General features: G+C 38.3%; 1 protein-coding gene across 2 annotated transcripts in view; it reads right to left on the bottom strand.

The window, feature by feature from the left end:
* Positions 1–694: 694 nt before the first annotated feature.
* The window catches only part of MAP3K7CL (MAP3K7 C-terminal like), a 29,098-nt gene continuing 3,874 nt past the window's right edge, over positions 695–25,918 (bottom strand). For both annotated transcript variants that reach the window (XM_059466118.1, XM_059466117.1), the window contains exons 3-5: positions 21,021–21,079; positions 12,620–12,735; positions 695–2,449 (exon numbers count right to left, since the gene is read on the bottom strand). In XM_059466118.1, the coding sequence (XP_059322101.1) occupies positions 2,269–2,449; positions 12,620–12,735; positions 21,021–21,079 (356 nt within the window). In that variant the 3' untranslated portion in view covers positions 695–2,268. The remainder of the gene's footprint in view (positions 2,450–12,619; positions 12,736–21,020; positions 21,080–25,918) is intronic.

Here is a 25,918-nt window from a genome sequence, read left to right on the forward strand (position 1 = left end):
TAAAGTCCAAGTTGAATATAAATCTTTGACTTAAATTAGTTTGGGATGGTTTAAGAATTTCATATTTATCCAGGCTTGTAGGCTGGCCCACATCAAAAATTTGGCATCTGCACACCTGTAAAATATTTCTTGAATTCTTCTATACTGGTCAGAACCTACAGGTTAGGAAAAACATATTCCATGACTATTCTCCCAGTGCTGATTGCCACAAATGAGGTCCAGCTTTCCTCCTCCACCTGACTGTGGCTCTCTCTCAGGTTTTTCTCCCAGCATATGGTCTGTAATTTTTCTGATATCTAAAGCATGGTGACTGCACTTAAATAGAAAATTTCAAGGTGAACACAGTTATTTGCAAGTAAAGGTCTGCTGTCTGATCCATTTGCATCCAAAGATAGTCCGTCAATAAACTAATTTTATGTACTTTATATGGCTTTCAATGAATTCACCGAAATCATCTGACTGCATGATGTTTTTCAAGGCTAGATGGAAAAACCTTTGACTAAAATGACAAACTATTTTAAAATGAGAATTCTCTTGTTCAAAACACACAAACACAGGCAAAAAAAGGTAATTCTAACTTCTGTGGTGTTCTGTGCTCAAAGCAAAGCTCTGATTTCTCTTCAAGTTATGTTTCCCAACAGTGCAAAACTCAAACAAGACTTCAAGACTTTTCCAGCATTTCCAGGCCTAATATTCCAAGTGGTTTTTATTAACTATGTTTTTTTTTTTCTACAAAGTACAAGGAAAATTGGATCCTCAGATAATAAGAGGAATAAATACAGTATTAAACTGCTCAGGGAGCATTCCAGCAGGAAGCCCATGCCTCAGGAGTGGTGATATCCCAGGTACAGCAGGAAGCAGTGCCAAGTTTGGATGCTGACCCTGCCCTGGTGGCTCAGGAGGAGAAGTGGAAACAAGGTTGTCCTCTCCTGCTACCTCTTCATGCTCTCCTGCTGCAGTGCTTGGAGTATCACAGAGCCACTTTTCCCACCTGTGCTGCAGGGAATACTGTAGGCAGTTAGCACAGATAAATTACAGGCAGCTTGTAGTTCTTTTTTTGTCCCCTTTGCTGCCAGGAATTGTTCTTATTAACATGAAGTTCTGTTTTCATGGTAGATTAATGATAATAATCAAAGCTAAAGTCCTGGTGCAAGTCTTAACTTCATAGTTTTCAATTACTAAGACCCAGTACTACTAACACATTAAGTTGAATTCTAAGCTCATGAAGATGTAACAAGCAGCATCTGACAAGCAGAGTTTAAAATACAGGGTGATTTGAGAACATTTAGAACATAAAAGGGTTTTTCTACATCTCCTTTTAATGAAAAAACTGCTCTATGGATAGAAATGGAGGTATAACCAAGATTTTTAAGTTGATCTAAGAAAATACAGGGATAAATAGAGCAAGTAAAACTGACATTTTACTTCCCAGTTATTTGTGTATCACAGAACTCCTGTCCCTACTTACAGCCACTTATGTTTCAAAATAGACCAGAAAATAAGAACAAAAGAGCCTTACAATAATTTTACAGACATAGTCTCAGTTGAAAGTATGATGAAATTATGATTCTTATATTAATTTTTCATTTCTTGCATGCCTAAAAGTACAATAAAAAGGCACTCAAGTAATCTTTACACTTAAGGCAGGAAAGTTTGATCTCATCTGTTTCCTTTTAATTTTATAACTTGAAAATTATCACTGGCAGTGCACTTGTTTGATAAAATAATTTTGTTACTTCAGTTTTTAATGTGCAGTTTTTCAGATTTTATACAACAGTGTGAAGTTGACATCGAGTATGGTTTCTACTAGTGAGGAGATCTGCTTCAAGATAACTTCCAAGCACTTTATGCATGAGGAAAATAATTTAAAAAGAATTTACCAAACTAAGATTAACATACATGTATTCCATATATTAACATTGTCCCAGTCCTTAGTATGATCCAAATTTCCAACACTATTTATACAATTTTCTATTGTGTCCATATCTTCTTAAATTGGAAGAAATATGTTTAGAAAAGAAACCTGATCCACTAGAACATATAATGGGGATAGATTAACTTCAATTATGTTATTTGAAATAAAACATTCATTATATAATGGATGAAATATCCATTATATTAAACTACTGGGTGGCAAGCATTAAATCAAATTCAGACTTCAACATACTCTGCATCCGTAGTAAAGCGTTGTAACATATGAAACAGATCTTTATTTTAAAATCTGTTTTCCATTCCTGTAAGAAGTGCCTCCCATGAGCTGGTTGGGAGTTATGAGGAGCCCTGTCTCTTTTGGTACTGTATCCTGAGCTTTTCCAGCTGCTCCACGCACTGTGTCTGGGCCAGCTTCAGCGTCCGGTTCTCCTCTGTCAGCTGTGCGTACTCCTTGGCCAGCCGAGCAGCATCCATGCTCTCTTTCTCCACTTGCTCCAGCCTGGCAATCAGCTCCTTTCTGATTATTATGGAAAAAATCCCAATTATTACAAGTGGCAGTAGGCAAAAATTTGTTGTCTTGTGTTAGGTCAAAGGTGGGCTGTGTGTTGTGAACTTAGTTTTTATTACTTGAACTTGTGTGAAACGAGGACATAGAAAATGAATTTTTTAGAGTTCTGTTTTTTCCCTTTGTGAAAAATGCCAATTAGTTGTTTTTAAAATTTTAATAGTAATAAAGTGGTTATAAAAATAGCAATATAATTAGAGTAATAAAAATTTGGACAATTAGGGTTAGGACAATATGAGACTATAGGAACAAAGAGTTATGGACAGTTCGGGTACCTCTTTCTGGGCAAAATAAGCCCGAAAAAGGACACACATTAACAGAGGATTAACCCTTAAAAACAACAGCCTGTTGTATATTCATACACCTCATACATGATGCATAAATTCCATTCTAAGAAAGGATTCTGTCTGGTCAGTGACAACTTCTTCCTCTGAATCCTAGGCAAGGAAGAAGTTCGTTTCTTCTGATGAAGAGCAATAAATTCTCTTTCTCTGAAAGATTTAGGTATCCCGTGGCTGCTATCTCGCTGCAAGTCCTTTCTTTTAAAAAGTATCCTACATAGCATAGTTTCTAACATTTTTTTACAACCTAAAACTATATTTAACACTTAAGAGAATTCATACAGCATAACTTTTGAACATTACACATATAATATTCATTTTAATATCTGCGCAAAGCCAATCATAAAATACACTTTTTTCATACCTTTAAAAGACTATGCTTCCATAATCTCAGATTGGTTTGCTGTTCAGTGAGCAAGCCTGAAAAATGCTGTTTTCATGTGTCTGTATTTGGGACTGTTCAGCAGAAGAGAAGGCTTTGGGGAGACATTAGAGCCCCTTCCAGTACCAAAAGGGCTCCACCAGAGCTGGAGAGGGATTCTTGACACGGGTGACATGACAAAAGAATGGCTTTAAACTGAAAGAGAGCAGGAAATGGGATATTGGGAAGAAATTCTTTCCTCTGAGGGTGGTGATGCCCTGGCACAGGTTGCCCAGAGAAGCTGTGGCTGCCCCATCCCTGGAAGTGTTCGAGTCCAGCTTGGATGGGGCTTGGACCAGCCTGGTGGAAGGTGTCCCTGCCCATGGCAGGGGATTGGAACTGGGTGAGTTTTAAGGTCCCTTTCAATCAAAACTAGTCTATTGATTGCATGATTCTGTGATCTCTAATTTCAGTAAGAGTTGAGTGCACAATTCATGGTGGAGAATCAAGTTCCTAGAGATGACTTGCTAATACTTTGCCAGAAGAATAACAATTTATTTTTCTCTCGATACCAGGTATCACTGAAAGAGAGTGAGGTGTTCTTGTTTGGCTGGTTAGATTTAGAAATAAATAAAATTTATTTATTTTGGTTGGTTGGTAAGTTCTGTGAAGTGCGCCTGGTTTCCTTTTCTCTACTACAAACAAATCCAGTAAGTAGTGGGCACTGAATCTGAGCTATATATATTTCTATAATGTGTTTATACTCAGATCTTAGCCCTATTGCTGAGGAAGAGTTGCAAAGCTGACCCCTCCTGGTCCTCTTAAGTACAGACACAAGAGGATTTAAGCTGTGACTTCTTCTGGATGGAATCAAACAGTGCCCTGTATTCCCAGAGCTGGCCAGGAGCTGGAGTTTCCTGTATAGTATCAACTGAAATTACCTCAGCACAAGTGGAGATAAAAGAGGTCTTAAAACACGCTGAAGGCATGAATAACTCACAGAGAATCTAATTACTCTCCCCTTAGTCACCCACCAGGCCAGCCTGGCCTCTGGGTTTCTTTTTCCCTTTAAGTCAAAAATTCACCCATTACAGGAAGTCTCTTCTAAAAGGTTCTTTTGATCATTCTATCTCAGAGATTAGTTAATCTTTTAACTGTTCATAGCCCTGTGACTTTATGTCTCAGTCATGTCAAAACAGCGCTGGTAGATCATCAGTGGGAAGTTGTTCATGCCTTCACAGTGGATAGATTTCACTGCAGTCCTTAAAGGAGCCCACTTGTCAGGCTAGACCAGTGCTTTCAGACAGGAAATTCCTAGAGATCAGCAATTCTATTCCCACAGGTCAGAGTGTTCATGAAAAGATAACATTTCTGTGTTTGCTGATCACTTATGTTATATAGAGCAGCAAAACTGTAAATCTGCCTTTTAGAAAAACACTTCTGAGTGGCCTTCATTTAGGATCAGGTTAACCTTCCTCTGTCTTTACTGCAGCTTTCACTGATAGCAGAGTTTGCCCATGGTTTAGTTGACTGTTTACAGTCACAGTTACTGCAGTTCAAGGAGTCACAAGTTAGAACACACCTTTGGTACAGCCATTTCTACCAGCTGTGCTTCCCATAGATCAAAAAAAAAAAAAAGAAAAAAAAAAAGAAAAAAAAAAGAGAAGAGTTAGCAGCTGTTACAGAATTTTAAATCAGCCAAAGAGGCAGCACATAGGCATCTTCCTATATGATATCTTTGTTTTGTACTACTGAGGTAAGGCAGAGCAGCTATGCTGCAGCAAAGCCTCCTCTGTTTCCTTTCACCTGGTGACAGGTGCATTCAATCAGACCTTTGAGAGGAAGCATCAAGAGCGTATTTTTGCTCAGTAAAATTCTATGTACATTTAACACAATATAGCTGTACAAGTTTTAAACACAGCAAGCCACTAACAGGTTCATTTTTCTGTGGCTGGGCCATTCTAGATCGACCAGTTTTTACAGAAGCCAAGACAATCTTGCAAGACAGCTCCTATTCATGGGCCTGAGACCATGGAGGAGAAATACATTCAGGGACAATGAGTTTTTACAACTCCAGATGTTTGGGGTTTTTTTTGGTTTATTGTTTGTTTGGTTGGTTTTGTTTTTTTTTCTCCCTGGACTTCCTCTGCAAGACCTTTATCTCTAGAGACCAAATAAGAACTTCTGCAGTATTTCTTTGCAATTATTCTCTGGTGCAATGTTGGACTGAAGGGCTAAATGAAGCTCTTTCAAATTACAGACTGTTAAATCAGAAGTGTCCAAACAAATGAATTCAGAATCATTCTTCCTTACTTTTCTTACACTCATGAGCTTTTTGAAAGGGAGATGCAGTGAACCTACTAGTAGGGAATCAGCATCTTAAAAGCAGTTAAACTTTTTCTGTGGGAACTTTCAGTACTTGAAAAGGAATGGCACTGACTCTTCTGGACTTGAGCCAGGAGAGGCACAGACAGACAAGGTGCAAACTCAGACAGCTCCAGTAATGAAGGTCAGTTCTGATTTGATGGCGTTCTCTGCAGGCTTGGCTTTCATGCTGCTCTCCAGTAATATTCAAGCAGCACAGAAAACTTCTCTCCCCCTCCCCAGGATTTAGATTCTCTATCAAACAAACTGTAAATGCATTAAAATCAAAATACACTCATTGCTGTAGTCCACACTCTTGGACCTCCCTCACAGAAAGCAGTTTCCTTGCACTGAGGTAGTAAAATTGCCCACTTCTGAGTCAGCAGAACCTACTTAGTCCTTTCCCATCAGGATCAACACCTGTTTACAGGATAGGGTGATGTCTCAGCCTGCCACAGATCTAAAATTAGAGTACCAGGGAATTGCTAAATGTTATGAATGGTGTAGCTTAGGAAGCTCACAAAAGGATGAGGACAGTAACTAACATTTACATCTGATCTAATCCTAGATTTGAACTTAGCTTTCAGAGGTTAAAGAACACCATGCTAAGCTCTTGCACCATCTAGACCTTGTTGTGGATGCTTAATAAATAGATGTAGCACTGTGTAATCTGTGCTTTCTGTTAATGGTTACCCCAAGTTTAAACATTAACAGTATTGATAAGTTATTTTCAAACTAGTGCTGAGGTACTCAAAGCTTTGAGCCAATCTGTAATGGGTACTTGGAGTGTTCTTTTTTGGGGAGGGGTTTGGGAGGCAACATTAGTGATTTGCATCATAAACACATCAACCACAAGCAGGAGAAAAACATAGCACTGTCTTAGGGAAGTTATTTCTCTTGTTCTGGCCTTAGTAACCAAACATGCAGAGAACACAGCTCCTTGAAACTCATATTCACAAGGAATAAATACAAAGAAAAGTGACAGACTAAGCAGATAAATCTGCCTGGAGATAAGTGTATTTAGAGATGGACTGACACAAGGAAAGCAGTTTCCAGAATACAAAGACTCAGATTTGCCTTTTCCCCATTGTGAACAAGGTATTCAGGATCATGCATCTGTGGCAGTACAGTAACTTCTCCAACAGCTGCTGTGCACTGGTGGCCATAAAGGCATTTTCTCTTCCCACATTTGCCATGGCTTTCCTATCAGGAGGAATTATGAGACCCTGCAAGGTAACTGCTGTCTTGAGGAGACTGCCATTGCATAAGTCTACTAATAAATTAAAAACCAATACCATTAAAGTCTGCTTTAACATAAATGAAAATGTGTCTCAGATGGCAACATATAAAAGGTCATAGAATGACAGAATAGTTTGAGTTGGAAAGGACCTTTCAAAGGCAAGGACACTTCCTCTAGAAGAGGAGGTCTCTCTTTGTATTAGAAAAGCTGTAATTTAATTTCTAGTATTTGGCAAGTAACATATGCATACATGTGAGATGATGAAAAAACAGGTCTAGAATGGGAAAATTATTGAGCTAAAACATTGCCTTTAAGGTTTACACCAATCTTTTTCTGAAGTACCTAGAAGTCTGAAAACTACTTGTCTTCACAGTGTTGGGAAAGTCACTCAAGAAACAATGTACTTGGAGAAATCCTCTGGACTAAAAAGCAGAGAAATAGTCCTATGGTCATGAGAGCAAGCTAAAACATATGAAAGGCTCCCACAAAATGAAGCAGTCGTCTCCACTGCATGCCATTTGCCAAGAGGGGCAGTGGGATGCTGGATTTTATCATCAACAGCATGTCCAGCAGGAGCAGGGCAGGGACTGTCCCACCGTGCTGGGCACGGCTGAGGCCATTCCTTGAGTCCTGATTTCTGGTCCAGTTCTGGTCCTCTCCCTACAGTGAGGGACTGGAGTGTGTCCAGAGAAGGGAACACAGCTGGGGAAGGGTCTGGAGCACCAGGAGCCATAGAAGGAGCTGGGGGGGGGTCTCAGCCTGGAGAAAAGGAAGCTCAGGAGGGACTTTCTCACTCTCCACAACTCCCTGACAGGAGGGTGCAGCCAGGTGAGGGTCAGGCTCTGCTCCCAGAGAACATGGGACAGGGAAAGAGGAAATGGCCTAAAGTTGTGCCAGGGGAGGTTCAGATTAGATATCAGGAAAAACTTTTTAATGGAAAGGTTTGTAAAGTACTGGAATGGGCTGCCCAGGGAAGTGGTTGAGTCACCATCCCTGGAGTAGTTAACAAAACATGTGGAGGTGGCAGTGGAGGACACAGTTTAATGGTGAACAGGGAGGTGGTGCTGGGCTGGTGGTTGGACTTGATAATCCTAAAGGTCTTTTTCCATCTTAACAATTCCATGATTCTCTGTCTACTCTAACGTGTAAAAGAAGGAAAAGAAATCATATCCATGGCCAAGAGAACGAGTGATCCTAAACCAGGTGGTGATCAAATGATCTTTTCTGTAGAGTTATATTAGAATTGTCTGGGGGAGGAAAAACAGATAACCATGCAGTGCTAAGAATATAAGATACAGCCAGCAACCATGGCAACTCTAATATTTAACTACATAATCCAGGGTCATTATCTAGTAATAGCAATATAACAAGTGCTCAAAATAACCAGCCATCTCATCCCTTTCACCCAAAGTTAGATACCCAAAACCATCTGTTATGGAAATACGTGTGTGTTTCTGGAACATAAATTAAATTACATTCTGTGCCCTAAATGTGGTGTGTTCTTGCTTCCACACCCTTTTCTTTATTTTCAATCATGTCTCCCATTCCAGAGTGGTTTTTTCCCTTACACCACGTATTGCTGGCATAAATGTGAAGAGTGTGAGTGAAGACAGAAACGAAGCTATGATTAAATTAGCAAAAAAATCTACCCAATGTTCTTTCAAATTCTTGCTTCCTTTTTTATTCCTGAGTAACTTCTTTTCCCATCTTTATTTGCTTTGTCCTTTGATTTCCCCTTTTTTGATATTACAACCTCTTTTTCTCTCTCACATTTCCCATTTTCCTTTGGAACACTTGTCATCTTCTCTCCCACTGCCATCCTAGTACGTTCTCTTGCCATCTATATTGCACAAAAGAGAACAAGTAAGTTTGTTCTCACCTTGATGAAAAGCAGCCCTTGTCATCTCACTTCACTGACTTTTTACTTTGGCTGTACTTGATGCTCACATTACACATCAAGCTAAGCAGAAGTAAAAGCCTTTGAAAAGTTGTAAAAGATTCAATGTTTTTCACTGTTGTTAAAATAATGTTTAAAGCAGAATTGACTCTATAGTTTTATTGGGTTTTTTGTGGTTTTTTGTTTGTTTGGTTTTTTTTGTTTGTTTGGTTTTTTTTGCTAAAAGGCTCTAATACCTGTAGAGATATTTTTCAGGTTAACATTATTTCTTTCTCCTAGCCAACAAATAAAAAATATTTGCTCAATCAATTTTCTGCTTTTTTCTGTCAGTCATAGCCTTCAGCATCCTGTATGCACTGTCACAGGCACCACAGGTACAGAAACTGCCAGGTGAGCCTTGTCATTGGAATGACACAGGAGAATTGATCTGTGGAGAGGAGTTGGGAACACTGACAAGGATACCATCCAACAGCATTTGTGATTGCCTTTGGTAAAAGTGTACACTGGAAAACACTATAAAAGCTGTTTGTTCCCATTACAAGGGATGCAACTTGATCACTGTCCATTTTATCAAAGTAGTATTTAAGAGAAATAGACAATAGATAGTAGGTGTAGTAGAAAATTTGGAATCTTCATTTCCATACATTCAAACTCAAATGTAGAAGAAGAAACTCACAGCAGGGGCAAATTTTAGGAAATTGCAACTCTATGTTTTCAGTTTGATTTTAATTGGTTTTGAGGCTAAAAACTTGTGCATCTCATCAGACATTTTAGACAAGTGAAAGCATTCTTCCCTTTTTAAAATGGAAGACTCAATACTTCCAGCGATGGGGCAGCCAGGGCTGTCTGGGCAACAATTTCCAGTGCCCTAACATCCTCACAGGGAAGAATTTCTCCTTTTTATCCAATCCAAACCTTCTCTCTATCAGTTTAAACCATACTGCCATGTCCTATCTCTACATGCCCTTGTAAATAGCCTCTCTCCATCTTTCTTGCAGGCTCCTTTCAGGTAGCGAAAGGCCACAATTATAAGGTGCATATATAAGTGTATACATATATAAGAATATACACATGTATTTATATACATATATACACTTATATGTACACACACAATACTTGTTTTATGCATGCCACCCCAGCCATTATAATCTAATCTTCATTCAGTATATGCTAGTCCCTAAACTGCTTTTAACTCCCTTACCGTAAGTGCTGAGAATATTTTTAGACATAAATCAGTGAACAGGAGAGCAAAACTCCCTTTTACTTCTTGCTTATTCCTTTGCCTCCACACTTATACTCCCTTTCTGTCTAGTTTTAGTTAAAAATCAAGGCTGTCATGCTCAGGTTTGTTTGCTTACATGTGTGTAAAGTTACATGTATGCTAATAACTTTTTAATCCACCTTTCAATTTCAAGCAAACCATGTGGTAAAGAGGTCCCAGTTGGTTTCTGGAGGGTTTAATAAAAACAGACTGCTCCAGAAAGGAAAGATATGCAGTGGGGGAAGGCATGAGACCCACTCCAAAATACTACAAAATGGACAATCTACTTGAGGAAAGAATTATAAACAATCCACATCTGGAGAAAAAATATCCTCAATTTGCATTTCCAGCTTGTTAAACCTCAAAATCAGGCAATTACAGTGCAGCAGCTTGTGAGGAAATGAAACATCCTTGATCCCAGTGCTGAAGGATCACCTTTTCAGATTAACACACATGGGAGGTGTGAAAGGTGCTGCCCTGATATTTGTTATGTTTAGACATTTCACAGCTATACAGCATGTGAACAAAAGGCTACAAATACGTAATTAGAAAGTACATGTAAGTCTCAATAATATAATTACATCTGTTGCCTTACACAGCCACTCAAACATCTGTTTACTGGGGCATGGAATTCCCAGAACAGGTTCAGCACAGACAGCAGTGGTGGAAGCTTCCTGACATTGTTCCACTGTTGACATCCACTGGTGGAATGAAGGAAAGTGCCAGCCTGAAGCCCTTGAATTCATCCAAGATAAGCCCCTCTGAGAGGCTGACCTCTGGGCTCAGAGGTTGATTAGGATAATTGTGAGTTCAGGTAAATAACTTTGTGCATGTACCTGCCGTTCTCAAGAAGCATTTCTAATTTAGCTAGTACCACAGATTTATAGATTAAAAAATTGCATTCAAACAGCAATTTTTTTTATTCCAGAAAGTGCAAAAAAATATGTGAATGTCTCATTTTCACGGGTTCCAAGCATTCTTCATAAATAGGCATAACTGATTCAGGGTTGTGCCAATAATAATAAAATTGGATTTATATTAGTAGACTCTAAAACCAAAATGATTGAAGCCTACCTTTGGTGTTTATAAAACTAAAGTCAAGCACTTAAACAATCATTTAATATTTTATATTGTGCTTGGATTTTCAGAGTAGACGGACACATGGTTTCCACTGAATTGATTGCTAAATATGTAAGCAGCTTATATCAGACAACCAAATTTGAAAAATCATTGCAAATTTAAAACAAATTACTTATCTTCTAATCTTTTTAAAAATACTAATTACTTTTGATTGACCAACTTCAATTAATGGTGAATCAAATGCAAATACTGCAAATATGAATCAAATGCAAAATGCATTTTCCCATGACATTGGTCATCATCGTTTTTAGCTTTTGTTCCAATCTGTCAGCATCTGAGTGCCACACTGATCTTCCAGTGGAAGGGGATTTGCAGGGAAACTTCAACTAGCTTTGACACTTTACGCAAAAAATAACTATATTGTGGCTCTAGCCATCAACCCAGATAAAGACATCTCACTTTCTTACCCTGCATAGTTTGGATTCAGGGAGTTCTTTGGCTGTCTTGTAAGACCTACAGGATTTCAAGTTTCCCTCTTGCTTCTGCAGCTGAAGATTCCCATGGATGCAAACTTGGCTAAGCTGCAGGGTCAGCTGGGCAGAGATTTCACTATTCACCTTCTTTCCTCTCTCTAAATTTCTTTTTCAGATTTCTTGTGGAAAGGGACTGACAGCCACAGAGTGCACTTTGCCATTTAATAGTCAGGCAAAAGATGACAGAGCTGTGAGTACAGGCCATATACAAGTGAAAAATCCTCCAGCTTATTCACTTTGGGTATGAACAGCTGAGATGCCAGTGTATATTGAACCAGTGTACACAAAACCAAAGCAGCTCACAGAAACATGTTTACTAACATTGTCAAGGATTCTAAGCCTAAATAAGGATCCATTCTGTTCTTCATTAAAGCGTGCAATGTTTATTGAAAAAACTAGAATTGAAAAGGAACCTACACCAGATGAGCTGGATTGTTATGTGACCTGGAGGCTGCCAGTGAAGCTTTTAAGGGACACCCACAAAGCTGAACTGTGACAGCCCTTAGTGGCCTCAGTAGATCCTGTAGAGCAATGACCAACTTGTGACCATCACGCAGAGGCATGAAATCATGGGATCATAGGATGGCTTGGGTTAGAAGGGACCCCCAAGATAATCCAGTTTCAACCCTGTGCCACAGGTAGGGACACTTTCCACTAGGCCAGGTTGCTCCAAGCCAAGTCCTGTCCACCCTGGCCTTGAACATTTCCAGGGATGGCACACCACAGCTTCTCTGGGCAACCTGTGCCAGGGCCTCACCACCTTCAGAGGGAAGAATTTCTTCCCAATATCCCACCTATCCCTGCCCTCTCTTTCAGTTTGAAGCCATTCTCCTTGTCCTGTCCCTCCAGGCCCTTATAAATAGTCTCTCTCCATCTTTCTCCTAGGCTTCCTTCAGATACTGGAAGGCCACAATTACAATATATGTATAAATACATACACAAGCATATATGTATAGAAGGTCAGAAAATACAGTGTTAAGCTTTCATGTTTCAAACAGGGTTTTGCAAAGAGAATATAGGACAGTAAATTGGGAAAATTACTCACTTTCTTTCTTCCAGCAGAGCAATTTCTTTCTTGACCTCATGGTACTCTTCTGCTATTTTGCAGTGCTGTTTATACACCTGCATAGATTCCTTAGAGTCATGACAAGGAGGCAGAGGCTTTAAGAAAAAGAAGTTTTTGGAATGAAATATTAGTTTAAACCCCACATATTTTGAAAGTTACAATATTTATCTAAATTCCTGTGAAAATACCTAAAGAATTTTTTCCCTTAACTGCAATATATGTCCAACTATTCCTAGTGAAGGCCTTTCAAAGAAGGAAAAAACCCAAAACAGTTCCCTGCATAAGAATATATGTAAAACTTCAAACATATGTGTAAAACTTCAAACATTGTGAGAATTTTCAGAACTCTCCTTGTCAGCTTTGCAAAATATCCTGAAGATTTTTCAAAGAAGGATTTCTCCCTTGCCACCCTCTTTTTCAGTAAGAGTGATATGGAAATGCTAAAGCTGATGCACTGATCAGACCTATCACACACATCTTTACACTGCCAGGAACTGACATCATTGCAGCAACATCATCTTTTTTTTCAATGCATCCTGAATGTAATAAATATGGCAAATAAAACCAAGCTGTCCTAGGACTCCTTATGTAAATTTAATCAAAATTCTTGAAAATACATTTTGGTTAAATGTAGGTGCTTTTTGCTCCTTAAAAAATAATGCATCTTAATTCAGGCTTCAGGTTTGACTGTCACATTTTGGTTATAACACTTTCAGGAAGTATTTTTAAGTTATTAGCCATGAATCTATTGACTGTAAATGAACTCCAAATAGCAAGCTTGAGCCACCTGTTTGAAGTAAAAGGAAACACTTAAAATAGTTAATTTACTGCCCATTTAAATAACACCCAATTGCCTTCCACAATATTAGTAGATTGCTTTGCATTTCTTGCTGTCCTACCTTGACTCTTGTGTGTAATATAATATTCCCTTAATGACATTATTAGGAAAAGAAAAGCCCAAGTAGGCAGACTTTTCCTATTTATGATCTTGTAATCCTTTTTTTTAATCTAAACTGAAAATTTAAATTTTACTAAACATGCTCAGAGACAAAGATGAAAAACATTTTTGTTTGGGGGACAGGGTGAGCTGGCTTCAGACATAACCCAAAGCACAGATGTAAGCAATGTATGGAGCTTGCAAGTACTTGTGGTTGGTATGTGATTCCTCACTGAAATTTTAACAGACACTCATATTCCATAGTCTAAATTTAAAACTGCTGCAGCAGGATTGTTTCATAGCACATTGTTTCATTCTCCCTGATCTTGGAGATTTTGGGAACCCAGGGAAAGGGCAGCCCAATATTTGATGAGTCTAATCCCTAGAAAAGGGCTTTTAATTGCATTTCAGTGAGGATGAGCAAGAGCACCATTCATATAGCCACCCAAATAATAAGCATAAATTTAGCAAGACTGAATATAGAAGTCTCAGTGCTCTAATCCAAGAATGTGTGGATGAGCCAAAGCAGCATCTCTGCTATCTACCAGAGATCAGCCACCAAGTGTGTCACAATAAAACAATTTCGAACAGTATCAAGGGGAAAGTCCCCAAACAGTGATACTTCAAAAGAAAAACACAACAAAACAAAGCAGAAAAGACCATTTGCATTTGCTTCCAATTTAGTTTCCACTAATCTAGCTGGTTTAAACCAGTTTAAAAATTAAAACAGTGCTCAGTTTCTATATTCCAGCTTCCCACTCAAAAGATATATATAGAGAGCTAAAAATTATCAAGTCATGCTGAAACTTAGTATCTAAGGCTCACTTAGAACCAGTTGCTGACTTTTAAACCCCTTCCTATTATTGTTTCCTCTTCAGTGACATTTTCTCTTACACTGATATTTTAGCACTTAAATTAAACTTAAAATGAATTAAACAATCAGTTTTCTAATTTCTATTCTTAAAATTCTTCTCAATTTGTCTGATGGTAGTAAGCACTATATCAAGAATATTTTAAATTGTTAGTGTATTATTTCTTTAAAACATTATGTTACAGTGTTTTCAAATGACTAGATAGAATATCATTGGATCATGTCATAGAGTGGTTTGGATTGGAAAGGACCTTCAAGAGCATCAAGTTCTAGCCCCTCCACCATGGGCAAGGACACCTTCCACCAGGCCAGGTTGCTCCAAGCCCTGTCCAACCTGGCCTTGAGCACTTCCAGGGATGGGGCAGCCAGAACTGGAGAATTTGCTTTACTCCTCTGTAATTTGGAAACTACTAAGAAAGGCTCCAGAGATGATATCTACAGCATCCATGAGCAGTTTCTGGTCAGTAGCATGTGAAACAGGCTTATTTAGCAAACAGTCTTCTGCAATAACACGGGAAAAGGAGAGATACAAATCTCCATTCCATGTGGAAGGACTTTTTTAACAGTCTGTGGCCAGGCAATGGGAAGTACTGCAGATACTGCACTACAAAATGCCCAATGGCATTCCATGAAGTCTGTATAACATCTTTATGTTAAGGGATTGCTAGTTTACCAAGGTGACTAATTTTAGAAGGCCTTAATGAAGTTCAATTTGCAGTATGCTTTTTTTTTCAGTCAGAAGTAAACAGCCATACTTTACTTTCCTCTTAGAACAGCCTGAGCTTGCTGTACCTTACCTGTCCATAAATTAATATAAATAAAAGTATACCTACTAGACAAGCAAATAACATCCCTGCCAAAGTAGGTTACATTTAATGGCCACAGTTTCTGCTTTTAATCCTGTTTACTTCAGGCTTCAGTGTCATCCACCCTCATTTTCCTGTGCTGGCAAAATGTGCACATGCAGCATCTCTGATCTTGTTCACAAAGCTAGTACAAAAGCTACAGCTGTAAGTTATATTGGTGGTCTGTCCTATTAAGCCTGATTTTCAACAAGGTCTGCTTTTCCCTTTTATTTTGTTGAGTAACTCACTGTAACATTGAGAAATGTTCTACAGAATTCAGCAAGTAGACACTAAGACATCCTTTTATAGACCATCCTGAAACTGCACATACATATGTAGATCTTTACAAGACATATGTACTGTTTATTTAGACTTTTGTTCAGAATCCAGACATGAAAGATGTTGGAAGATGACATCCAAAAGCAGTTCATGAAGAAACAGAAAATCACAGAAGGTTTGGGTTGGAAGGGACTTGCTTTCCTTGCAGGAGAGGGGCTCCATTCCTTTAATCATATGGGTAGCCTCCTCTCTGCCTGCTTTTTAAGGTAGGTTGAAGGAGATCTTCTAAAGAAAATCTTTTCTGGGGTGACACAGAACGAAAGTTTTCAGGTTTGGGCTTTTTTTTTGCTTCACTCACATGACAAGTTCTTTTGCCTTGCCATATGAAAATCAGCATTACATATCCACAAAAGCTGTAGAGTTGGCAGTGCCACTCAACTGTTCCAAAGATTTAAAACAGTTGATTTTTTTAATTCACCATCATTGCACTTATGTGTTTAACTGTGAAAAACATTTAAAACTTTCTCCTGAAAAAGTTGAAGCTTCAAGAAAAAAATGTATCAGGCAGTTTTTCCAGCTCATGTGAACTTGTCTAAAGGTCTTCAGCACTGATCTAATTAAAGAGTGGTGTCTTGCTTTTTGTAAATTTGGTAACTTTCAGCTGAACTCTTCTGGAAAAGTGGAAATCCAATGCTAATATTTTGAATGTGGCCTATGTTCATTATATGGCCTTGTGCACTTTTCTACGATAGAAAAACCCACATTGTGCCAAGTAAAAATAGCTCATTGCAGTTACTTTTTGTTGTGCAACTGGAACTCTCCCACCAGTTTCAGATACCCATCTTAGGGTGCATCTAGTCTAGTCTGGTTTTACTATGAAAGTAAACAGTTCTCTTTCTTCCAAACAATTCAGGTCAACTGGATGAGAGCAATTGTGAGTTTTGCTCTCCTTTCTGGGAGATTTTCCATTCTTTTCTAACCTTAGTATGATGCTCTGACTTGGTGAACATGCATACATGTTAACATACATGCATAAAATGGTCTTACATAATCTAAGACCAAAGTTATCACAGCAGCATTACAGGAGACTTATCAAGTTCATAGGCAATCAGATCTAATTATAGAGCAGCAGAGTCCTCTAGGAATTCTCATGGAAACCAATACATAGTAAAACAATTGCAGCATCCTCTTAAGAAACGCAGTATGCTTTTAAACTTTCTAAAATTAATTTATGTGTCCAACAAAAATCCTGGCATTCAGTAGAAGCAATTAAAGTTCCAGAGTAAACAAGGTTTCTGCTAAATGCTTATATCACACAGAGCCCACTGCCCCTTTCATAACATTTGCATTACTTCTTTTGTATGAGTATTTTCTACTAAAGTGAGAAAAACTATACTTTGTCTTAAGGTTGGATGTTATAAATAGTTGGGGCTTTTTCTCTGTTGCAGCAATTTTATAGTCATCTAATGACACAGATTTGTAACATGAAATATGACATAAATGTCTCTCCAGCTCACAATTTCATGAGACAAGATCACAGAACCATTGAATTGTTTTGTGTTGGAAAGGACTTTAGAGACCACCTCCTTCCAAGCCCCTGCCAGGGACACTTTCCACTAGACCAGGTTGCTCAGAGCCCCATCTAACCTGGTTTTCAAAGATAAAGCACTATAGAACACCCTGTAGAAACATCCATATGTGATTTGTGTTCTTTCCTCTTCAGGATCAAGCTGTCAGCTGGAATAAAGGTTTTGCTGGGGAGCAGAGAGGTGAACTGAGCAAGTCCCAGGAAGTGTTGGAATGGGACAGGGCATGAACAGGGCATAGCAATGCAGGTATGAACACCAGATACTCCCTCTCCATTCAGTGACCTGAACAACAAGGCCTTGGGTGCTGATGTAGGTTTCTAAATACAGCACATAACCCATAGTAAAATTTCTGTCAGAGGGTCACTGTGCAGCTCATCAAGGAAGTGCCTTGCAAGGACCCATCCAGACAAAGCAAAGGTTAAATTTTCCCAGTGCCAGAGTGCCAGGTGTAACCAGCCCACCCTTGCTGCACTGCCCACCACATGGCACACACACATGGGACAGAGGAAAAACACCAAAGCTCAAATAAGCAGTATTGCTTGTCAGTGGGAAGCAAAAAAATTCCAATACTGCAAACAAAAGGAATTGAAAACAAGAAGTTTATTAATATGAGTTTTGTTTCACTGATAACTTAGCAGGAAGTTATGTTAGTTGTGCGTGTTTGTTTTTTTTTAAATAATAATAAAGCTGCAAATATAGCTCAAACTGACCTGTTCTCATATGAAGGGCTTTCATGTCTGGTTGACCACAGATCACATATAAATTTTGATTTAAAATAGTTATTTTTTTACAAATTGCTTCTCTGGATGTGTAGAAAATGTAACAAGTAATTTGAAAATAAATTTTCAAGTAATTTGAAAATAAAACACATTAGTCTGAAGATAGCCAGTACATTAGAACACACAGACTGATCATTTTTATTCTTTGGAAAGAAACTGCAGCTAGAACTGTCCTTTAGCAGGAGTCCTTACAGAGAATTAGCTTTTTTTGCTAAGTCTCCTAGAAAGACCTTTTCTCCAGGCAATTCCACATGGACCTCAGTAGAGCTTGGCCAGCAGGGTTTGTTACCCTGCCGAGGGGAGGCTGCACTGAACTTTGCCCTGCCATTTGATACTGCTGCCCAGGGAATAGGTATGGAAGAATTGTGGGAGGCAAAGTGGGACCACTAGGTAATTCTGCCCAAATAGCCAAGTTGTCTGCCAAGGCCTAACATAGGAGGACGAGAGCCTGAAGCCTAAAACAGAGGTGCAAATTGCTTGGTACTCAGGCTGTGGTCTGCTGCCTGCATGCATAGAATTCTAAGGCTCTGATTTTCCAAGTGACTTGCTGAACTTACATAGCTTTCAAGCTGCTTTCAAAATCCAGCTTAAAGATCAGCTAATTTAGGCTTTTTGTTTGTTTGTTTTTAAAACGGGTTTCAAAATTTTCCTTTGTATGCTTGAAATCTGTAAAGTTATAACTTTTTTTTTAAGGTGCCTGTTACTATACAGCCACATAACCTGCATTTATAGTTTGCTTCTTTAAATAAAATTCAAATGTTTTTGACTGTATTTATGGCACACTGATGAAAATCTTGTGGCTCTCAGATATGATATTTTTATTATGAACACATGTACCAGCATTCTTGCAGATTCAAGCATTTCAGGCTGCTATTGCCACAGTTGATTAAAAGGTTCATTTACACGACCCTTCATGTGTGTGCTCTGTATTAATGCACTTCAGGACAGAAAAAAGCATGGATGGAATGACAAGGGACACCACCATTCACTACTTCTGCAGGTCCTGGTGAAGCCCATTTTACCTGTTTCTGTAATACAGGAGCTACCTGTTTCAAAGCTGGCATGAATTGCAAGCACATACCATAGAGTTCTGACAAACCCACAGCAGTTTGGATTGCAGCAAATGAAAAAAACACAATTAATAAGAAAGGTAATGAGGTAAATAATAACTTTGTAACAGGTATTGCTTGTTTCAAATTTTAAAGATTAAAAATACTGTAATTACATTAAATAGTTATCACATGAAACTGTAATCCAGATTGACAAAAGCAAGGAAATTCAAGTTTTTATTGCTAAATTTGAATGCAATGTTATCTTTGCATCAGCTCAGATCCCTGCATTAACTTCACTGCCCTTGGGTGAACATAAAGGCATTGCAATATAAACATGCACATAAGCTTGAAAACAAAAGGATTAAGTGCTACCACAAATTTTATACTTTTAAGTGGTTGAGTCAGACAGGTAGTTCTCATAAGTTATCCTTCCAGCTACCCTGATATTACTGAGATTATAAAGGATAATAAAAAGAAAATTACATTAACCAAAGCCTTTGATTGTTTCTTTGAATTTGTTATCATACTGAGATTATGAGAGTAAAGAAAGGCTTTCTGAAACAAATGCCAAGTACCTAACAGACCAATTGGGTACACTTAGAGGGATTGTGCTAGAGTGTACTTAAAAACTTTTACTGAAGGGCTATTATATATCCAGAACACTTGAATGCTTCCACAGGAGCATTTTCAGCCTATCATGAAATCCCATATTTAGAGTATATTATAGATTCCAGAAATGTAAAAATAATAAAAGTCTTAATAGAAAAAAATCATCACTTGTCCTTCAAAGTACTTATACATAATGCTAGTAATATTGTTTTTATGTATCAATAGCAGCAATAATAATCATACTTTGCTCTTTTAGAGCAATCCTTACTTACTGGTCTTAATGCTCTTCAACAAAAAAGGTAAAAATTATTAACCTAATTTCAGAGATGAACAGAGAGATGAAGCAACTCCCGGATTAAGCAATGTGTCACTGAGAGAGTTGGAAACAAAATGCAGATTCTTTACTTTCAATTCAGTGCTCCAGCCATGAAACATGATTGCTTTTCTCAAACTGAATTCTTCTAAGGAAAAAAAATACCACTCCTGCTTGCTGCACTGGAAGGTTAGTGGAACAAAGAGGTTAGCATACTACCTGGTTCCTTAATTCCTATTTATGCCTAAAGAACCTGCCCATATCCTCAGGATGAGAGGGATAGAGCAAGAAGAGTCTCTGTCATCCTCCATTCCTTTCTCAGTCATCCTTTTGGTGAGAGCAGCGGGACAGAAGCGTCACCCTTGAAGCCAGCAGCCACCCCGTGCTGCCTCACCAGTTGATGGGCACAGGAAACATGACATTATTGCATCAGAGTGGTCTACTGATGCCCTTCTCAATTTACAGTCAGGAAACAACTGCCTTCAGAGTGAAATATCAGAGGAAGTCTGAATGCTCCTGGGAAAACAGATGACCTGAAGTAATCTACCAAAGCCAGCAAACACTCCAGAACCAGCATAGAGGAAAGGGAAATAATCCCTGGATGCAGAACTGGATGCAGAACTTTGTGCCTAGAGGACCATGGAGTTGCCATCAATTGCTCACTGTCCAGAATACTGGAGGCCCATCATTCTGTGCTGACAAATCAAACTGGCCACCAAAGGATTCTCTTGGAATGCATCTGAGAAAACTGATGATATCAGTCATAGCACAGCCTGCAGGCATTAGAGTGTGTAATGCCCCTCTCATTCCTCCTCCCATCAGTTGAACAAGAACTCTCTTCATTGCAGTGCAGCAGCACTGCAGGAATTGGATGGAAAATCTTAAAAGTGGGCAAGATTGTTAAAATAATAATTTCCCTGTGGTTGGACTAAAAAATTTTCTGTAGATCTTGAAAAAACAATGTTTTCTTCTATGGATATATGCAGTCTTATTAAATGTTAACAGGCTAGTAAAGTACCAAGAAAACCTTCCACTATAGTGTAACAATCAGAGTCTTTTATATAGTAAATGTGAAGTAGAACTGTCATAAGAGAAGAAAAGTTTACCTGCAGCTGCTGATCTAGTTCTGGAAATGCCAAAGAGAAGTTTTCAGGGGAAGCATCATCTAAAAGGTAAACACAATGTTAAAAGTTGTTGTCTAACAAAGAGCGCATTTCAAGTAATCTGTTTCATGAAGTTCTATATTGCATATATGGACAGTAATATTGGGATCCTGAAAACACCCCCACATCTTATCTTTTACACTTGAGATGCCTCAGTAGAATCCTTGAAAATACTAGTGGATTGGTAATAAGAAAAGTTTATGTTCTAGAAATACAGAAAGTCTATTTTGCACTGCAGTGATTAAGAAACAAAGGAGTTGGTCCAGTAGAACATGTGATATTTTAATAAAACAAATAAATCTAAACTGTTTTTCTTCCTGAGCTCTCTCCATTACACTGCTGAGTAAAGAGTTGTCTTAAAGGACTTTACCTGTCAATTACAAACCTTATGGGCTAGAGTTAGTTCCATCACGACAACAAACCAAGCTGTGTTTTTATTTATTTGTTTGGGATTGTTTTTTTGTTTATTTTTAGAGCAGGCTTCCAGCAAAGGTGGGGGACAGATTGCACCAGCTATGTCAGGGTTGTGATGTGGACACCTGCCCACTAGTAGCTGGCCTGAGATCAGAAATACGAATCGCACTTGGTAGCGCCAGTGCAATATTTCTTTCTCAGTGACTCTCACACTCTCAGTTTTGCATTGGACGGTGATGACTGTTTATTCATCGTACTACAGGTTATGGGAGGTGAGGAGAGTGTTACTATTAGCTTACAGTCAGTTATTTGTAATGTGTCAAAATTAAATAAGGATTTCTCCTTCTCTTCCAGGAGAAAATTGCTATCACAGTTCAGATCCTGCAACCTGCTGTGTACTTGTAGGCTTGAACACAGCAACAAAACCCCAACAAGATCAAGAGGACCTCATATCAAAGAAGTATTCTAAAAGAATATAGACTAGGATCTAAATTATTTCTCTAATATTTGATATATCTTTCTCCTGGCCTCTGTGGTTATACAGCAAAGGAGGTTGGGGGGAAAAGTAAAATAAGTCACCTTTGTCTATGAAAAATAAACATACTGGCTAACACATGGTCAGAGCTTTACTCAATAATATAGCTAGAGCTGGGCAGCCTCTGAAAATAGATGCTCAGAGAAGAAAAGAAGTATAGTGATACAAAAGCAAAAGCTCTTCATTTTCCTCAGGAAATAAAGTGAAGTTCCTGTTATTTTCATGGAGTAGTTGTCTTGCTACATTATCAAAAAGTCATACCCATGTCATGTGAGTGTCACACTTCTTTCTTCACACCATATGTCAAGCATGCCCATTCTGGAAAATACTTAAATTGCTTTAATTGTACAGAATTGTATCATGCTAGTATGCAAGTGTTTATCTTCAATTTGCTATTGCTTTCTCGTACAATATATAAATAGACTAATATTCTAAAAGGAGAAAGATGAATCATATGGCAAGGCTAAAAGGAAGGACGGAATAAGACTCGGTCTGACTAGGGCTACAGCTGCTCTGCAGGTATTTGGCTGAATAGCTGTTAAATATTCTGACAGAGATATTGGACCAGAGTCATGGATGGCACTTAAACTGCTATTTGTTTTGGCAATTCCAGCAGTACAATCTTTGCTACAGGAGCTTTACTGAGGGATCTTGAACATCTTTAAAATTCAGAAAATACAGCAAAAGCAACACTCCATATGATTAAAAAAAATTTGAAGAAACATCAGAGAGTAATTACATTTTCACAGGATCAGCTATTAATAAGAAAATAAAATTAATGCAGTGTCAGAATATTGGAAAATAATACTCTGAAAGGAACCAGTTAAAAAGTTTGGAATACATTATAAAGGATGGAATAGAGAGAGAAATTAATGTAGAGGAAATCCTTTCAATAAACAGATGTTCCCTGCTTATTTTTTGAACTCAAGTGACTGAGTCAATGGTACTAAAAATAGAATGCACTGGTATCCTAACCATTATGACATACCATAGTACATTTTATAATGGGCTTGCCCTAGCATCTATTGAACAGCTGCTAGGGTTTTTTTTAGTTATACTAGTTTAAGACTTGTTTAGATCATCATCTGATGTGCAGAACATCATTGAGAAATGCTGCAGGCTTCAGTGTTTTGAAATTATCCTGAGTTCCTAATTCTCTTTTGCTCTTCTGAGAATTTCAGCTGAAGTATTTAGTTTACAAAAAATAACAGAAATCCTCATAGCTAACTACAGTCTTGTTTTTCACAAAAAGAACAACAAAAGGCTTTCCCCACACCTTTCAGCGAAATAAATTATTGCCCCAGATCAGTATTTCACTGTTGTCAAAGTAACAACCACAACAATAACAAGAAAAATCATTGGTAATAATGAAAACTTAAATTTCACACAAGGGGAAAGCAAATGAAAGCAGTCATTCACCTCCTAAAACATTTTTGAGGATGTTTTCAGGATGTCAAGAGGAAAGATAGAAACTCTTGCATTTTTTTCAGAAGAATTGCTATTGCCCTTACCAGCAGAATACCAGTCAAAATCACATTGACTTCTAGTCTTAAAAATATATTGACTCTGAAAATCAGATACACAAATGTCTGAAATTCCAATGAAATTATTCTGAAGATCAAAACATTCTCAAAACTATCTCCTGATCTGTGTTTATTTTCTACTCTACCTCTCCTTAACTAGAAAACAGAACTCTGAAATACCTCTTTTCTCCCTTTTCTCAATTAACTATCAATTTTTAATTAAAATCTAGATTATTATAAGGAATCACTTATATAATCAAAGACCTCTTTTATAATAGAGTTAGTGGCTTCTCTGTACCACAAATCTCTGAAAATATCTAGGCTGATTCTTCACCAGTTACAAACAACATCTTATCCCTATAGTCACTATAAATAAACACATAAGGAAAAATTATTTGTAATTCAAGCTGGACGTTGAAAACTTACTTCGTTTAAAATAAAAATATATTTTAAAAGGAGAGACAGCAACTCACTGCACCTGAAAATAAGTCAAGATTTTGGTCAAAAGGAAATAAGAAAGAAGGAAAAATGTACATGTGCACATTATGGCCATACCAGCAAAGTCAGCAGCACTATCCTGTAATACGAAAGAATCAGATCAGGGATTTCATTACAGGCACCTAAGTTAATGTATCTGTCACATGATTTCTAAATGAGTAGCATTTCCTGATTTCCCATAGATCCCACGTCTAATTTTGAAGTTCTATATTTAAAAATGCCCTAAAGACAGGTACCCTGATTAAAACCCATGCGGTTTTAGCCAAAGACTCAGTTTGTGTGCTTGAAATAGTGTGATTTTCATGTTTGTTTTATCAGGTTCACATGCTCACTTGGCTTGCTGCTGAAAGCTGTCATTTGCTACAAAGAGTATCTGAACTCTATTAACTCTGAGATTGGCTTTGTACAAAAAGCTCACTACTAGCCCTGAGGCAGCTGATTCATGCTAAAGTTGCACATTTGAGAATGAAGCTTGATTCTGGAAAGCTTCACTTATTTAGTCGTGTTCTGGGCTCCTGGAGATTCCAATATCCCAGACCTCCATCAGGTAGTCAAATGAGAGAAATCCTTCACATGCTGCTGAGAAAAGATTTGGGTCTGGCACAATGAAGTGTAGTACCCAAATCTTTTCCTATATGGCTGTTCCATTTAACTGAACTGTGAGCTAAAGGCAGTAAATCCTTTAAGAACAACATCTGATTCACTTCCAGTATAATCTTGAAAATTAGTTTCTCTATGATCTTCACTAAGATAGACAGAAATAGAATATAAAAAATTTAAATGTGTTGAAAGCACATTAAGGTTGCTAAATCAAGCACTTGAAACTTAGGAAATGCCAATCACAGCTCTGCTTCCTTGAGTAACTGAGTTATGATCCAGTATTTAATTATACAGTCAGGTCCTATTTTTTAACTCCTACATGTGTGGGCCAATGTATTCAGATCTCTTCCTCCTAAATTAAAGAATTAAACTGGTAACATAAGTAGGCTGCTATCCTGTAAGTGGATCAGCCCTTGCACAGGAAAAGTGCTCAAACTGAACTGCAAGCACCACAACTTGCACCAACAACAGTGGCAAAGCGCCTGTCAGAGTCCAGCCTCGGCCCTGGGAGGACTGTGAGATGCAGCAGCTCTGGGCCTGGGCACTGGCAGACAAGCACAGACTCATCAGATTCATCCTGGAAGGCTGTGTGGCTAAGTGACTGCAACTTGGCACTGCTCTGTGCAGCTCCAGGGCTTCTATTCCCAGCCCTGCCTGCCACGACCTCGCACAACCTCGCAGTTACCTCACTGGTAAAATAGTGGGGAACGGCCACTGCCCCACCCAGGAATAGGATGTGAAGGCTTGCTCAATAATGAGAGTTGTGGACCTACAAAAATAGAAACAGTCCATAACAGAAGAGGTAAGAGCAAAGTCCTTCTGCTTCATGTACCTTCACTGAAACATAAGCATCCTCAGATGAATGTCCCTTTGAGGCTGTCTCACCTGATTTCCCATCTACTCCCCCAAGAACCAAGCCCTGTAGGTTGGGTGTAGATTTATGAAATTAGCTCTGTAAATTTTAGCCATTTTTATTCAGCAATCCTGGTTGTCAATCAATGTGCTGGAAAACCCCTGGAGCCATCACAACCAATATGAGGGTGGGGTAGGAATTTGAAGGTTGCTTTTGAGGAAGCAACCACTGCAAAACAGTCTAGCATGATAAACCAAAAAAGCAAAAAAATTCCTTGTAGTCACTAGGATAATGAGCATAAAGAAGACTAAAATGAGTAATTTTGCCATGCTTGCAAAAATATGATGCTGTTCCACTGTCTGATAGGTTCATTAGGTTCCTTAGAAGATCTATGTTTTGCCTTTGTTGTCAGTGATTT

Source organism: Ammospiza nelsoni, chromosome 2, assembly GCF_027579445.1.
Source record: "Ammospiza nelsoni isolate bAmmNel1 chromosome 2, bAmmNel1.pri, whole genome shotgun sequence".
NCBI classification, from domain to species: Eukaryota; Metazoa; Chordata; class Aves; order Passeriformes; family Passerellidae; genus Ammospiza; species Ammospiza nelsoni.